General features: G+C 41.6%; 1 protein-coding gene across 1 annotated transcript in view; it reads left to right on the top strand.

The window, feature by feature from the left end:
• Positions 1 to 2,845: 2,845 nt before the first annotated feature.
• LOC119803921 (ATP-dependent translocase ABCB1) overlaps positions 2,846 to 14,797 on the top strand; it is a 72,669-nt gene continuing 60,717 nt past the window's right edge. The window contains exons 1-3 of the mRNA XM_038315404.1: positions 2,846 to 3,013; positions 3,448 to 3,515; positions 6,476 to 6,524. Coding sequence (XP_038171332.1) covers positions 3,454 to 3,515; positions 6,476 to 6,524 — 111 coding nt within the window. The 5' untranslated portion in view covers positions 2,846 to 3,013; positions 3,448 to 3,453. The remainder of the gene's footprint in view (positions 3,014 to 3,447; positions 3,516 to 6,475; positions 6,525 to 14,797) is intronic.

The following is a 14,797-nucleotide window of genomic DNA, read 5'->3' on the forward strand; positions in this document are numbered from 1 at the left end:
TTAGGGTACAGTCATTCCAGGTCCTTGTCACTTAGATAGTCAGATAGTCGTGTGTCTTTCACACACAAAAGTCAGTGACATATACATGGGTGGAGACTGTAATATTGTGGATCCTTTATTGTTGGCACAAGTGAATCATCTGCTTTGCACTGGGATCCTGTGGTAGTCCTTTACTCTCAAGTCAAGTAAGTTCATCAAGGTGAACTTTGCTCCTCTTTCAGGATATATTAAATTTGAACGCAAAGGAGAACTAGAAGAGCTAGGAGAAGAGGAAATTAATTCTTTTTTTTAAAAAAAAATTTATTTATTATGTATACACTATTCTTTCTGTGTGTATGCCTAAAGGCCAGAAGAGGGCACCAGACCTCATTGCAGATGGTTGTGAGCCACCATGTGGTTGCTGGGAATTGAACTCAGGACCTTTGGAAGAGCAGGCAATGCTCTTAACCATTGAGCCATCTCTCCAGCCCCCAGGAAATTAATTCTTATAGAAATCAAGGGAAGAGACACAATTTATAAGAGGGTCATGAGAAGAACTTGAATAATTAGAAATCTTAGGAGAACACGTTAGTTTTACATCGCTGTCATGAAATATCTCAGAGAAACACTCAAAGCAGAAAGGGTTTATTTCGATTCATGATTTTCAAGATGTCAGTCCACAGGCCAGGCTGAAGAGCATCATGGCTGGGATGATGTGGTACAGCACAGCTGTTCACATCATGGCCCTCAGGAAACAAAGGGAGGCAATGAAGGAAGACTAGGAAAAACATAATTATGAGGATAGACTACCTTCCTGGAACTAAGTTCCACCTTCTAAATTTCAGTGAAACCCCAATAGCCCAGCAGAGTAGTAATCCACCACTGGGTCAATCCACTCATTAGGCTCAACCATTCCCCAAAGCCCAGCCTCTAAATCCTACTGCGTTGGGCCCAAGCCTTTAACATAGGGCGATTCATATGTATGAAAACACAGAGTAGAAAAAGTCAATAGCAAGTCCCCTGAGAGGTACAGTTCACTGGCTGAAATGGAGTGAGCATGGATGTGTTGGGGGAGATGGTCTAAGGAGGTGAGGCAGAAGAATAGAGAGAGACTATGCTATAGTCCTTAAAGCCTGATAAATTCTTAGATGGGATGTAAGAGGCCATTATAGCATTTCCAAAGCCTAGTCATAAGGTGAAAAGTTTCATGAGATTCAAAATGGTAGGGTAGTCATATTCTAGAGCGTAGGGTGGCTGAGGGTGAAGGTGTGGGGTGGTACGTGCCTGTACACCAAGCATTCCAGTGACTCAAACTGGGATATTGAAAGTTCAAAGCCAATTTGGAAATAGATATTGAGACAAAAAAATAAGGAGGGAAAGAAAAAAGGAGGATAGTTGTCATAGCACCTTCAAGCCCTGGGTCTGATGCTTTTTGACAAACGTTGTAGACCTGCTTCCCCCCCGGGAACTGAGAACAGCAGGAATAACAACAACTCCATCAGTCTGTGTGAGGATTAAATGAGTTTATCCTGTGGATGTGTTTCACATATGTGACCAGTGCTAAAGAAATGTTAGTTACCGTTGTACCTTCAAGTGTGTACAGGACAAACATAGGAGAGATGCAGCCTCTAGAGAGACAGCAAAAGCACAAGCAAGACTAGGAACGCTTAGGATGAATGTGAAGATTTACATACGTGTGACCCAGGTAGACTACAGGTGCTGTACACGAGAACAGCCAATTAGAGAAGAGAAAAACAACCCTCCCCCACCTAAAACAAACAAACCAAAACCAAGACGAACAAAACAACTAGTAAACTAACTGTTAGAAGGTCTACAACAATGTTAGTTGTTTTTTTTTTTTTTTTAAATCAGTTACATGTACCCTCCCAAAAGAGTCAAAGCAAGGACGTTTTTGGGTAAAAAGTGAAAAAAAAATGGCTTTGAAATATATTAAAGGTAGAAGTAACACTTTCACACTCTACAGAAACAACCGTAGGGTTTTCTTTTTCTCAATAGTTGCAGCAAGTCCAGAGGCAAGGGTACAAGTTAGATAATGAAAGTTAGAACTTACAAAACAACCACTTTCCCTATGTTTTACAAAAGAGGATTTAAAACTGCTCTGTGAATTTGAATTAGGAAGATTGCTTTTACTTCTGGCTGGTTTGGAAAAAAAAAATATCTCAGAACGAATATAAAAGGTGAACACAGAGAAAAAAAAGCAACTAAAGTAATGCGTTAAAATTATGTTTAGTAATCCAATTGAACTGTAAGAATTTCAAATGCCCTGGAGGAACATGGACATTGCTTTGATAGCTAAAAGCTCAAAATTTCACATAATTTCAAATACCATTGCTACACAGAAATGATTCATTTATATACTGGAAATCTTCCTCTTCGTTTCTGGTTGATTTTGTTTTTTTGATAAAAGATAAACAGGTATACCTGAGAAACTATGAAATGTACTAAATAACATCTTCCGCACAGGGATTCTTTTCAAGGAAGGGAAATTTTAGTGATTGGGCAGGGTCTGCATTATTTATCGGATATTACGCATAGAATGTGTTCTTTAAGTTTCCATGAGCAGAGAGCCAAGTGCAGATCTATACACAACTAACTCCAAATATGGACGAGTGTGTGGCCATGTAGAGAAGCGACTCTTATAAGTGTGCCTCTGATGATTCCTGGGATATGAGTTTGTCAACTCCACCTTTGTGAGGGGAGCCCAGGCTGCGCATTTCGTCTAGAAATCCAACCTGTTTTGCAATTTCTCCTGCAATAATCCTTGAGTCAAGCTGGGCCGGGAGCTGGTTAACCTCCAGGTCATGCTCGCTGACTGGGCGGGACTGTGTCTGGGCGTAGCTTGAGCACACCAAATGTACTCTCCTGTCCTCAGAAAGCCCAAGCACACTCAAGCAGCGGTTTCCAGGAGCCGCTGTCCCCATCTTTCCAGGCTCCGCTACACTCAGGGTCGCATCTTCCAAATTCCACGTCTTGGCGGACTTCGCGAAGGAAAGCGGAGGTAGAGACTCGTGAGGTAGGCAGTTCCCAGAAAGGGTTCCTTGCTCTGGATGCCTGAGCCTGGTACGGGGGAGGTATGGGCCTCGAAAGTCCGTTGGGAACAAGTGGCGGCCACATCTCCAAGTTGCTCCGGAAGCCCCAGGCGGTGTTTTGGCGCCATCCCGGGACGGTGGATCCTGCTGCCCAGCTCCAAGCCGCCGGCTGGTGAAGGAGCGCACTGGGGCCGAGGGGACCGGGCAGGAGGGGCGGCAGGATTCAGAGTCCATAACACGGTCCACGTGAGTGACTCTAGCGTTCCCCGGATCGGGGGCTGAGTTACTCCAGACCCAGACCAGGAGCATTAGGGTGGGGCTCCTCCTCACCGCTGGGCTCCGCGGGGCAGTGAGGTCAGCCTAGGCTCTGGGCCCCCGCGGACATGTATTTAGCTGATGAACTGTGTTTTCTCCCCAGGTTGTGATGGAGCTTGAAGAGGACCTGAACGGAAGAGCAGACAAGAACTCGAAGATGGGCAAAAAGAGGTAGCCGGATTGTTTCACTTTCATACTTAACATGTCTTGTACATTTGAGCAATTAGTTTGTAGCCTCCGGGACTGCCCTAAATGATTAGTGGTTGGTATTTCAGCCTTCAGAAACATAAACCAGTCCCTGGAAGGAACTCCTCTGCTTGGAGCAGCCCTTCAGGTGTGTGTGTGACAAAGGAGGCTCCTGTTCAGGCTCCAGGCCGGCCACCGCTCACACCCTTTTAGTTTTATAACCTCAGCTTTATGAGCACTGTTGATCGCTCGTGCACCTGTGCCGTATGCTGCTTGGGTCTTTGCTGTGGTCCATTATTTTGCTTCTGATAAAGAAACTCTGTAGATATCTCCTGTTTGTGGCAAAAGGAAGAGAGGCAAATGTTACATTTTGTTTAGCTCCCAATAGCTGTTTTTATATAAAATGGTTGTATTACCACAGAAAGAAAGAAGCTATGTCTTGCATTCAGAATTCTCCAAAGGCTGATTAACTGATTAGAACTTCAAGGATAGGGAGAGGTAGGAATGTTGCTGGTCTAGAACCTGCTCACAAATTATCCTAGGCAGTCTTCAGCCCCTATAGTATACTCATTGTTAGCCTGCCTAGCATTCCCACAACTATGTCTTAGCCAAGCAGGTCCCAAGTATCCCTTAACACACACCTTAGAATGCCATCATATACCATCTGAGACCAAGAACTGACTGCCTGATGAACCCACCAAACACATTGAAATGTGCTGGTTTAAAACTCTTCCTTTTCAGTCCATCAGAAGGGAGATTAGAAACAAGCTCTCCTAGTGACATATCTGGTTTCTAAATACCATTGCTCACCACACACCTCCATCTGAAGCACATACAACCACAGGACAGCTATCCCTTAAGAAAAACCAGTGTCACAACAAAAGGGGGATTCTATTTAGGAGATACTAAAGAAACGTGAGCAGCAAATGTGTTGTGTGAGTGCTAAGTCAGAATTCAGTGAAGACAGAGAACACACTTGAGAACTTTGTGGGGTGGATTCGAAGTCATCTTAGCATTGAGGCTAAGTTTCTTAGGTATGATAATGATAGTGGAATATCTGAATATTCCACTAATATTTCTACTATTTTCAGCTTAATAGTTTTGCAGAATCTTAACAATTTATAACACATACACTTTGTATGGATAAATAGTCGAATATTAGCAATTTATGAATCTAGGTCAATTATAGACTAACCTTGACAGTTTGGTTGACAGAAAATGGTGAACTAATAATAGTACTGCCTGGATTATATGCATTTACATACATTCTTCCCAAAATGTTATTTGTTGTTTTTTGCTTGTTCCATGGTATTGTTCAAAACCAAGGCCCTGCGCACTCTACACAAGTGCTCTAAAATAATGGTTAATACCTCTGTAAAGACTGTGCTGATGGGGGAATAGCCTAGGGCTGAGAAATGTTGTAAAAGTACATCTTCAATCCATACAATCTCCTAAGAGTCTGAGAAGTATCTTACAGTGTGGAGCTCGGCCCTGTGACTCGGAAGTTTAAATCTTGGGTTTTGTTCCAACTGTGGGGATTTCATTCTTCTGCAGTCTTCTCATGCCTGAGAGAAAAAGTTTGCCTTCCTCAGAATTGTTTACACATTGTGTGGGGGATGCTTACTCAGTGCCTGGGATATTAGTATAACCTTTCCAAATAGCATGGATTTCAGAGAATGGGAGCATAAAAGGTGTAGAACTAAAACTGGGCTGTTTGTGGGTATTGTTCTCGTCTCTTGCTGGGTTCCGGGATACTGAATGTGCCTGTAGAGAGAATGGGGTGAAACCAAACATGAAGATGTTTATGTGGGGTACGTCCATTGTCCATCTAAATCAAACCAAATGCAAATTACCTCTGACCTTTTCCTTTAGAAAGACTTTCCTTTTAGCACTGGGGTGATGGTTCCTTCTGTAAAATGCACTCGCCATGCAAACATAAGGACTCGAGTTCTAGCTACAAAAACCCACATTGAAAAAGCGAGGCATGTCATCTGTGCCTGGGACCCCAAGGTTGCGGACCCACAGTCTAAACAAATTAGACTGTTGATTATTGTTGATTAGTCTAAGACCCAAATTCAGTGAGGGTCTGAAAAATAAAGTGGAGAGCGATTAAGAAAGGCACTGAGTCTTTTGAACACTCTTTTGTCAAAAGAAGAGAGAAGGCAAATTTACTTTTTGAACTTAAAAACGCATGTAAAAGTAAGGCTTTCCGTTCTACACAGAAATAATGAAACTGTATGGCGAGTTTACTTTTCATCCTAGGAGGCAGCTACGTATACTGAAAATGAGGTAGGGAGTCATCTGAATCGGGGTTCAAAATGTGAACTGAGCCTTGATGTCCGAGGACAGCTTTCTGCCTGTTTACAGAGCATCGTTTCTAGACTCCATTTCTTTCCATAATGGTTCATTTAGTGCTGCACATTCCCCTTTCACAATGAGATTTTCTCTGAGGCTGATTTAATTATTCTGTTTCTTAGGCTAGTGTGCTCAGCGTCTGATCATCACTTTGCTCTATTAGGAAAGGATAATATTCCATCGATAGATGGGAGGCCTAGTGCTACAGTTACTCACGTGACAAGGCAATCAATACTAAAAGCATGAAGAATTTTGTAATTGGAATAAAAAAGCAAAACATTACTGCTAGTGTGTGTTTTTCTCATTGTAAAAAGTGTGTGTGTGTGTGTGTGTGTGTGTATACACATCGTGGAAATTAATAAATATCTAAGGTATAAAGATCCAAGTTTTCACCAGTAACCACACTGGTTTCTAAGATATATGCAAACATATTTACATTTAAACCTCATGTCATACTATTAAGTTTTTATTGACTAATATAGACACAGATTTTGTCTTGTCGTTTAGCAAAATCTCTGTAAATTGATTTACTAATTTAAGGTTTGACATAATCTTTAAAGTTTTGTGTAATTATTCTTCTGTATTTTCAGTAAAAAGGAGAAGAAAGAAAAGAAACCAGTGGTCAGTGTGTTTACAATGGTGAGTTTTGAATTTCTTACTACAATACTTTCAAATGTATCTCCTCCTTCTGTCCCCTAGAAAAGAAATAATTTATTAGTTTAGGATTTCCTTGGAGACGGTAGTAATGTGGAGGTCAAGGTAGACTGGAGTTCTCCTGTGTTTCAAAGGAAGGCTGTTTATAGTTTGGCATCTGGATTGTGACTTCTGTAGGCTCCCCTTGTGGCTTAGCAGACACACCTTCTTGCCGCAGCTTCAGTATTATCCTTATGAGTTATGATCTATGGCCTCCATAGACATCTTTCCTTTTGCCATCTGAAAATGGGAGATGGCTACATTGCGTGACATTTTTAATGCTCCTCACACCCTGGCAGGGTCAAAGTCCCAAATAGTTAACAATAATAAAAAGTAGCAATGGCTTATTTATTATGATGATTTGGCATATGCCATTATTCTTCTGTCTGTGCCGAATGGCTGAAAAATGTAAAACTTGAACAAATTACATAGCTATTTAGTTTTTCTGGTTGCATGCTAGTTGTTTGGAAGCCTTTTAAAAGCTCATATGACAGGAATTTTATAAGTGTGGCCTTTTAAAAAAATTATCTCTATTTCCTGGATCACTTCCTTTTTTCTAAGGTTCCATGCAAACATACCTGAACTGTTCCAGGCCTCGGAACCCGGGAGAGTGTGCAACCATTTGAATCTTGCAGCTCTCTTAATAGTTCAACCATCCATAGGAGATGTTTTATGAAATATGGAGGGCTGGAAAGGTGCCATGGAAACGGTGTCTTTGTACATTCAATATAAAAAATAGATTTAGGTAGGAAAACAGTTTTCTGATTTGAACTGAAGACTGGTTATCTTAGACCATCTACGCCTTCTTCTGCTTACATTTGTTCTTGCATGGCTCCTTTGGTGACACATCTCCACTCCTCTTTCTGCCCTTGTCGTTATTGTTGCTGGTGGTTTTATTTTGAGACAAGGGCTCAAGTATCTTGGCCTCTAACTCCCTGGGCTCAAGTATCTTGGCTTCTAGCTCCCTGTGTAGTTGAGGATAACCTTGAATCCGTGACCCTCCTGTGTCCTCTTGGGTGCTGAGGATACCAGCATACCACGCAGGTCATCACAGAAATAATTCTCGAATCACCAAATGACAGCTTTTTGTTTTAGATTTTATTCTTCTTTTAAAAGATTTCATTCTTATATTCTTGCACAGGAAGAAACGCTTATGCTAAACTTTTATGCTGGACTCATTTTTGAAAGTTAATTTGTAAATTTACTTTGATATGAACATAGTTCTGTCTCATCGTTTGGGTTTTTGTTGTTGTCCCGTTTTGGTGCCAGGAATCCACTCAGGGCTTCTGTGTATGCTAAGCATACACTACCAGAAAGCTGTATCTTTAACACTGTAGTTTTACTTATTCTAGTTTATAGGTTATAATTCCTTGAAGACTTAAAATTTTTATATTTCAGAAAATGTCCCCTCACTACTATACAGAGTTAGTGCTATCGATATTGAATTCAAGCCACACTGAGAGAGAGAAAGAGAGGGGGGATACATACAGAGACACATACACACAAAGAGTTTGCATGTGAATCGTGATAATCTCACATGTACAGCAGTATGTACCAGACATTGTTACAATTGCTTCCCATACAAGCTCATTTCATCCTTAAGCATTTTCTTGCCCCCAAATACCTATAGGGTGAGGATGAAGGGAAAGTATTATAAGCCTTTTGAAGAAGTGCCGTGTGTCTTTCGTGTTGTTCTAGTTACATTGATAAAAAGCAACATGTGGAAGAAAGGATTTCCTTCATATTTCAGGTTATAGTTTATCACTGATAGAAGACATGGTAGGAACTTGAAACAGAAGCCATGGTGGAAAGTTGCTTACTGGCTTGCTTCTACCTCACATACTTTTCTTACATAGCCCAGGCCCACCTGCCTAGGGATGGTGCCTCTCGCAGTGGGCCAAGTCTTCCTATATCAAATATCAATCAAGAAATTGCCCTACAGATATGGTCATAGGGCAATCCAATGGAGACAGTGCTACAGTTTGGTTCCCTCTTTTTGGATATGAAGCCAACCAAAATTAGCCAATACAGGTATCTTTCTCTTGTCCCAAAGAGTTGATGTAGAAAATCAGACCCTAACTGCTATAAAAAAAAAAGTATAAACATAGGAATATAACCAAAAATTTCTAGGGTAAAATTCTAATACTATTGCAATGCTTATTAGTAGTTTCTAGGTAGGAGTAAACTGTGTGTATTGAGGATTTCAAAGAGCCCGAGTCTAATGACTTATTAAGATGACTCAGACACAAAATAATGTCCTACTCACAACTAAAAAGTACTCAGTTAGCAATAATTCCATCTGAGATAAACCTCGTTGGCTATGACACTACCTCTCTGAAAAGCCACAGCTAAGATTTATTAGCAGAAGAATGCAAAGCAAGATTAGTAATGACAAAAGACACTTGGTGCAAGGTTCAGAAGAAATCAGGCATAGGCTCCTGGCGTTATCTACTCCATACACCCACGTCCTCAGCAGGGACTTGGAAGCGGTAATAACAGAAGCACAGGGCTTTCTGTTGGTGACTGCTTCAGCCACAGTGCCAAGGTTACAGCAATGCACAGGGCTTTCTGTCGGGGACTACTTCAGCCACAGGGCCAAGGTCACAGCAGATGCACAGTGCTTTCTGTCGGTGACTACTTCAGCCACAGTGCTAAGGTTTTCACTGGGGGCTGAGCATGAAAGAACTTTCCATCAAGTAGGCACCAAAATTGCAGCTTCACGAGGAAAGCAAGTCATTCAGCGTAATCCACACTGCAAACTGGCCACGGTTTAACCAGTTGCAATGATGGAACTTTCCCAGATCCACGTTCTAGACGGCAACCAAGTACCAACCATCTAAGTAGTTCTTTCTAGACATTTCTGAACTCTTTCTGCTTCCCGAGTTAATTTATGTTTTAGTAGGGGAATTTAGGAGTCTTGAGAGAATAGTTACAAAGAAAATAACTCCCTCAAAATTTTATACGAGGTTTCCCTTTATGTCAGGCCTAATTTTAGTCTTCACGGAAACACAAACGTAGAATAAACTTGCAGTCAAGTGGGGAAACTGGACACGTGAAAGCGAAAGCAGTCTGCAGTTCCCCTGAAGTGAAGGCCTCAGAGATTACACACGCCACTATCATGATGGCAGATTTTACTCTAAGCCTTCTCCGTAAGGCATCACATTAGCCACTATTGCACTAAATAGACGATGCCGTCCGTGTCCGGAACCAGTACCTTCCGTGCGCTGTTTGATTTCAACCTGTGCTGTGTGAGCTCCTCTTGCCCTGATGCATTCCTGAGCTAAACGCACACTAAGAAGTTAAGCGCTGAACTCCGAGTCACAGTTACGTAACTATTATAGTGGAGGGCCCAACTTTGGCCCAGGTCTGCGTGTAGACTATTACTTTTAAAAACTCTAGTTGTTTATGACAGCTTACGATTGGTTAAAATGTAACCTTTCTGAGGCTGAAGAGTCCTTTGTTAGTGCTCTTATCTTCTGACCATCTGGTCATTGAAGACTTTGCCACCTGGCTTAGTGTCTTCCTTTCCATTCCTGATCCTCTTATTCATTGTGTGACTTTTATTGTCATATGAATAACCATTCCTTGACCTTTGTGACATTAACCACCTCACAAACCTATGTGAACTTGGATTTGTTCCCTCCTGTTTTTCACGTTAACGCTGATACACAGTTTTGTTTTTTGTTTTTTTGTTTTTTTTTTTTTTTTTTTTTTTGGCGTGTTTGTTTAGGCAGAGTCTTGCTGTGTTGTCCAAGCAGCCTTGAAATTAACTTATATTTCTTTTTCCTTAGAAGTAACCGATCATAGGTGTGAGCCACCACTCCTGGCCAGTTCTTACCACGCGTCACTTTACTTGAACTTCGGTTCCTACCTCGTTTGCCTTTTCCTAGGCCAAATATAGATCTCGTCATCCTTCTTCTTCCACATCCTCATTCTCTGAATGGGGTTTTGCTAGAATGACAAGTCTCTTCAGCTTTTGTTGACAATCAGCTTGAATGTCTTAGAATTTGATTTCTCTTCCTACCACTTACTCAGTTCGGTGGGCATTTGAAAACTCCATCTGTCCTAGACACTGTCCTAGTCACTGGCCACCAAACTGTTTCTGGGATGATACGGTGTGGTTTCTTCCCAGGGTCACCTTCGCCTTTTAGCAGTTCCTCACGCTTTATCCCCTGAGTCATGGACGAGGCTGGCATTCATCTGCTACACAGACATTTCCAAATTTTTTTTTTTTTTTTTTTGGTTTTTTTTTTTTTGTGTGTTTTTCAAGACAGGGTTTCTCTGCAGCTTTAGAGCCTGTCCTGGACCTAGCTCTTGTAGACCAGGCTGGTTTCGAACTCACAGAGATCCGCCTGCCTCTGCCTCCCAAGTGCTGGGATTAAAGGCATGCGCCACCACCGCCCGGCTCCAAATTATGTTTGATCCTTGTGCAGAATGCTCTTTCTCACGTCTGTCTTCTGCTCACTTACAGGGATATTCTTTTCCAGTTGACACCCTGCCTCCCTTTCAGCTTCACTTACCGACTCCAGCCACCCTTCTGTTTTAGTAACCTTGTTACCTCAGACTCGGTATTCTTTGACTCAGCTACAACATCCCCACTCATACTCCGCGTTTGTCAATTATACTTATGGGTGAGGGCCTGGGCCCTCTCCTTCTAAGAAAGTGTTGGCGGAGGCCGCTTGTTGGTTCCCGGCTGCTCATCAGCTCAGCCCCGAAATAATCACCCAGAAACTGTATTATTTAAACCACTGCTTGGCCCATTAGCTCTAGCTTCTTATTGGCTAACTCTTACATCTTAATTTAACCCATCTCCATTAATCTGTGCATCACCACGAGGTCATGGCCAACCAGCAAAGTTTCAGCCCATCTGTCTCTGGCGGTGGCTCCATGGCTTCTGTCTCCACCTCCTTTCTCCCAGCATTCAGCTTAGTTCCCCCCCCCCCCCAGCCTAGGCCTGTACCCCTATAGCTCTGCTATAGGCCCAAAGCAGTTCTTTTATTTATCGGTGGTAATTACAGCATACAGAGGGAAATCTCACATCAAGAAAACTTCTGTCTATAATGTCATGATCAAATATATCAGTTTCAGTTACAGTGTCTGGTTCCTTCGGAGAAGAGTTGCTCCTTTATTATCTCTCTATTGGCCCTGCATTCATTCTGCCGCGCTGCTTCAGAAGACACCGTTAGATCGGCTTAAGATAAACTTAATGCTCTTCTGGTTCTGAAGTGAACTTAAATCAAGGCGTCAGGGGGATTTCATTCCTTATGGAAGTCCCTAATATTGCGTTTTCCTTCCCATTTTGCATTTCTAGGGGGCACTTACATTACTGTGCCCCCTCCTCGAGTCACTCACCCTCCTGCCTTAGAAGCATCTCTGTGATTACAGAGGGTCTACCTGCGTGCCCCAGGATAATCTTCCCAAATCCATAACACTTGTGGTCCATTTCATCATGTCAGACAATGTTAAAAAGAGCATATTCACAGACAGGGTCCCAGGGCTAGATCGTACACGTGTTAGGAGTAACCTCCTTCGTCTCTCGTTCCTGGCAAGGCTTTATCCTCCCAGCCACTCTTTGCTACAGCGTCCATGCTCCGGTTTTATACTTCTCAAGCCCTGCTTGTCAGAGTCACAGGAGATCACGTCAGCCCCTTCCTTCAGATGTTGTAATGCTTTTCTTCTCTACTTCAGGCTGGTAATGCTCTTTCCTTTCTACTGAAGGGGAATTTGGGAGCAAAAACCAAGCTGCTTTCTAATATACAAATCACTTATGGCATGACTTGTCTTATTAATGAATTAATCATAGAAAGAGATTCTGCCCTCTCTGTTCTTACTGTAGTGTTCGTTCTTTAATGGACACCAAACTCCTGTCTACCCAAGCAACTTTGCATGTATGCCAAACATATCCACTCAAGCATCTTTGCATATGCTCTTCTGAATGCTTTGATACCCACACGATAAACCGCATCCTTCTTGTTACTGAGGTCTTGTCTCAGGGAGGTGTTCCCTGAGCTGCCAGTCTGAACTCACTGACCCTGACAGTCCCTCTCTGAGTTTGAAGTTTTAGCCTCTAAATGCTTAACCACTTCCTCACTTCTGACACTTCTTCCTGAATGTGTGTTCATGAGAGTGGGGTGTTTTTACGTTTCGTTCTCTTTGGCTCCTCAAAGGTCTAGAACAGTGTCTAGAGACTTAATAGTTACCTAGATACTGAGCAGATAGCGACATATCAATTTCTAATTACCAGCTGCACACAGTTTAAGCTTTTTAAGGACAGGTGACATATGTTATCCATCCTTATTGCCAGTACTTAGAACCAAATGCGAATCTTCTTGTGTCTTGTTGAACAAGTTTCAATGGTTGAATGAGTGAATGAACCCACTGAACTTCCTCTCTAACCCAGGGGTCACAGTAAGGTCACACTGGTAAGCACACTGTAACTCTTATCTAAACTGTGCTCCTGCCTGTACTAGCCATGTTTCCCTGGGATGATTAGCCTTCAACTTTCAACACCAGTTACCTGCATTTTGTGCTCATGGTTTACTTTCTCTTGCTTTTCTGTCAGCCTCTAACCAACTATTTTCCATCTTCTTTTTTTTATTTTAAAATCCCTCAACTGTACCCAGTTAATACCTTTATCCAGTTCTGATATGTTACAACGTTGTCTGCCTATTTTTTGACCGTAAATTCTTGTGGTTATGTTCGCAAACCAATTACAGTGATGGGGTGTTTTATGCCTCATACTACCTTCTTGATAAAAATTTCTGCATTGCATTGTAATCTTTGTAACATCTGTGTGATTTTTTTTATTTTCATAAGTACCAAAACTGAGGCTCAAATTCTTTAATTTATAATTGCATAATGTCCCCCCATTCCCTTTCCAACTCTGCATGCCAGCCCCTTAAGTCCCTGGCCTCCTCTTTATAGTATCTGTTTATATATACATCAATATGTTAATGCAACCTGCTGAGCCCGTTTAGTATTGTTTGCATGTATATGATTTCAGGACTGACCACTTAGTATTGGATACTCAATTAGGGGTTCATCCCTGAGAAAGACTTATTCTCCTTCTCTCAGCAGTTCTTAGTCCCCCTGAGTTCTTTGCCTGGAGGTGAGGCCCCCATGGGACTTTTTCCATTCATCTTAGCATGTTTATTGGTTGTGTCCTCGTTCAGGTCTTGTTTGGGCAAGTCTTATTGAGTTATCATGGGTAAAGTCTCCCTGTAATTTCTAGGAGACACACCCTCCCAGCAGATTTCCTGGTCCTCTGGCTCCTCCAATCTTCTGCCCCCTCTCTGCAGTGTTCCCTGTGAGACTCAAGGTTAATAAGAGACCCTCTACTTGCACACCCCCAATCTCTTTCCTAAAACGTTGTGAATTTGAGACATTTGATGGAAGTTTTCATTCTGCTCAATGTTTTGTTACTCCTTTCCCCAAATCTCATCCTTTCTTCCAGAAGTCACAAAGAAATGAGAGAAAGCTGACTTATCTTTCTGTCTCTGTTGCAGAATTCAGTCTTAGCTTATTCATTCCAGTCTGAGATGAAGAAAAATACCTCTCTCCATGCTTTGTAAACCATCTTCTCTTTGCCAAGCTTTACTATGTAAAATTTCTAATATAAAAGGGTAGAATAGGAGACTTCAGACTCATACACACATCATGTATTGCCAATGATGATTAACATGCTGCCTTGTCATGTTGCAGTTACATCCACAAGTTTCATGGTGTTTCATATGTAGCCTTCTCATTTTATTAATTTCAACGGGTTTTCTGTAAAACTTTTCCTGTAAAATATATTTTCCCTATTTAGCAAAATGAGCAATACTTCCTTAATACTATAATTTTTATATTGAACTTTCCAAATTATCTAATAATTTTTAGTTTTATGGTTGATTTGTTCAAAATAAGACAGTTGGTGACATCATCTTTAGAATGGCCTGAAAGGGATGAACCAGTGGCCTATATATAGAACGTCCCACCTGCTTATCTGGTTATGTCACTTCCTTGTGACACCATTTGTTGTTTTCTCTTTAGAATGGCCTGAAAGGGATGAACCAATGGCAAATAGAACGCCCCACTTGCTTATGTGGTTATGTCACTTCCTTGTGACGTCATTAGATTTAGTTTTCCATGCTTGCCTTTTTCTATATAGATGTTACATCTAAATGTTTTATTGCATTCATAAGAAACATTTTTTTTTTTTTTTGGTTTTTCGAGACAGG

This window comes from Arvicola amphibius, chromosome 18 (assembly GCF_903992535.2).
Source record: "Arvicola amphibius chromosome 18, mArvAmp1.2, whole genome shotgun sequence".
NCBI lineage: Eukaryota > Metazoa > Chordata > Mammalia > Rodentia > Cricetidae > Arvicola > Arvicola amphibius.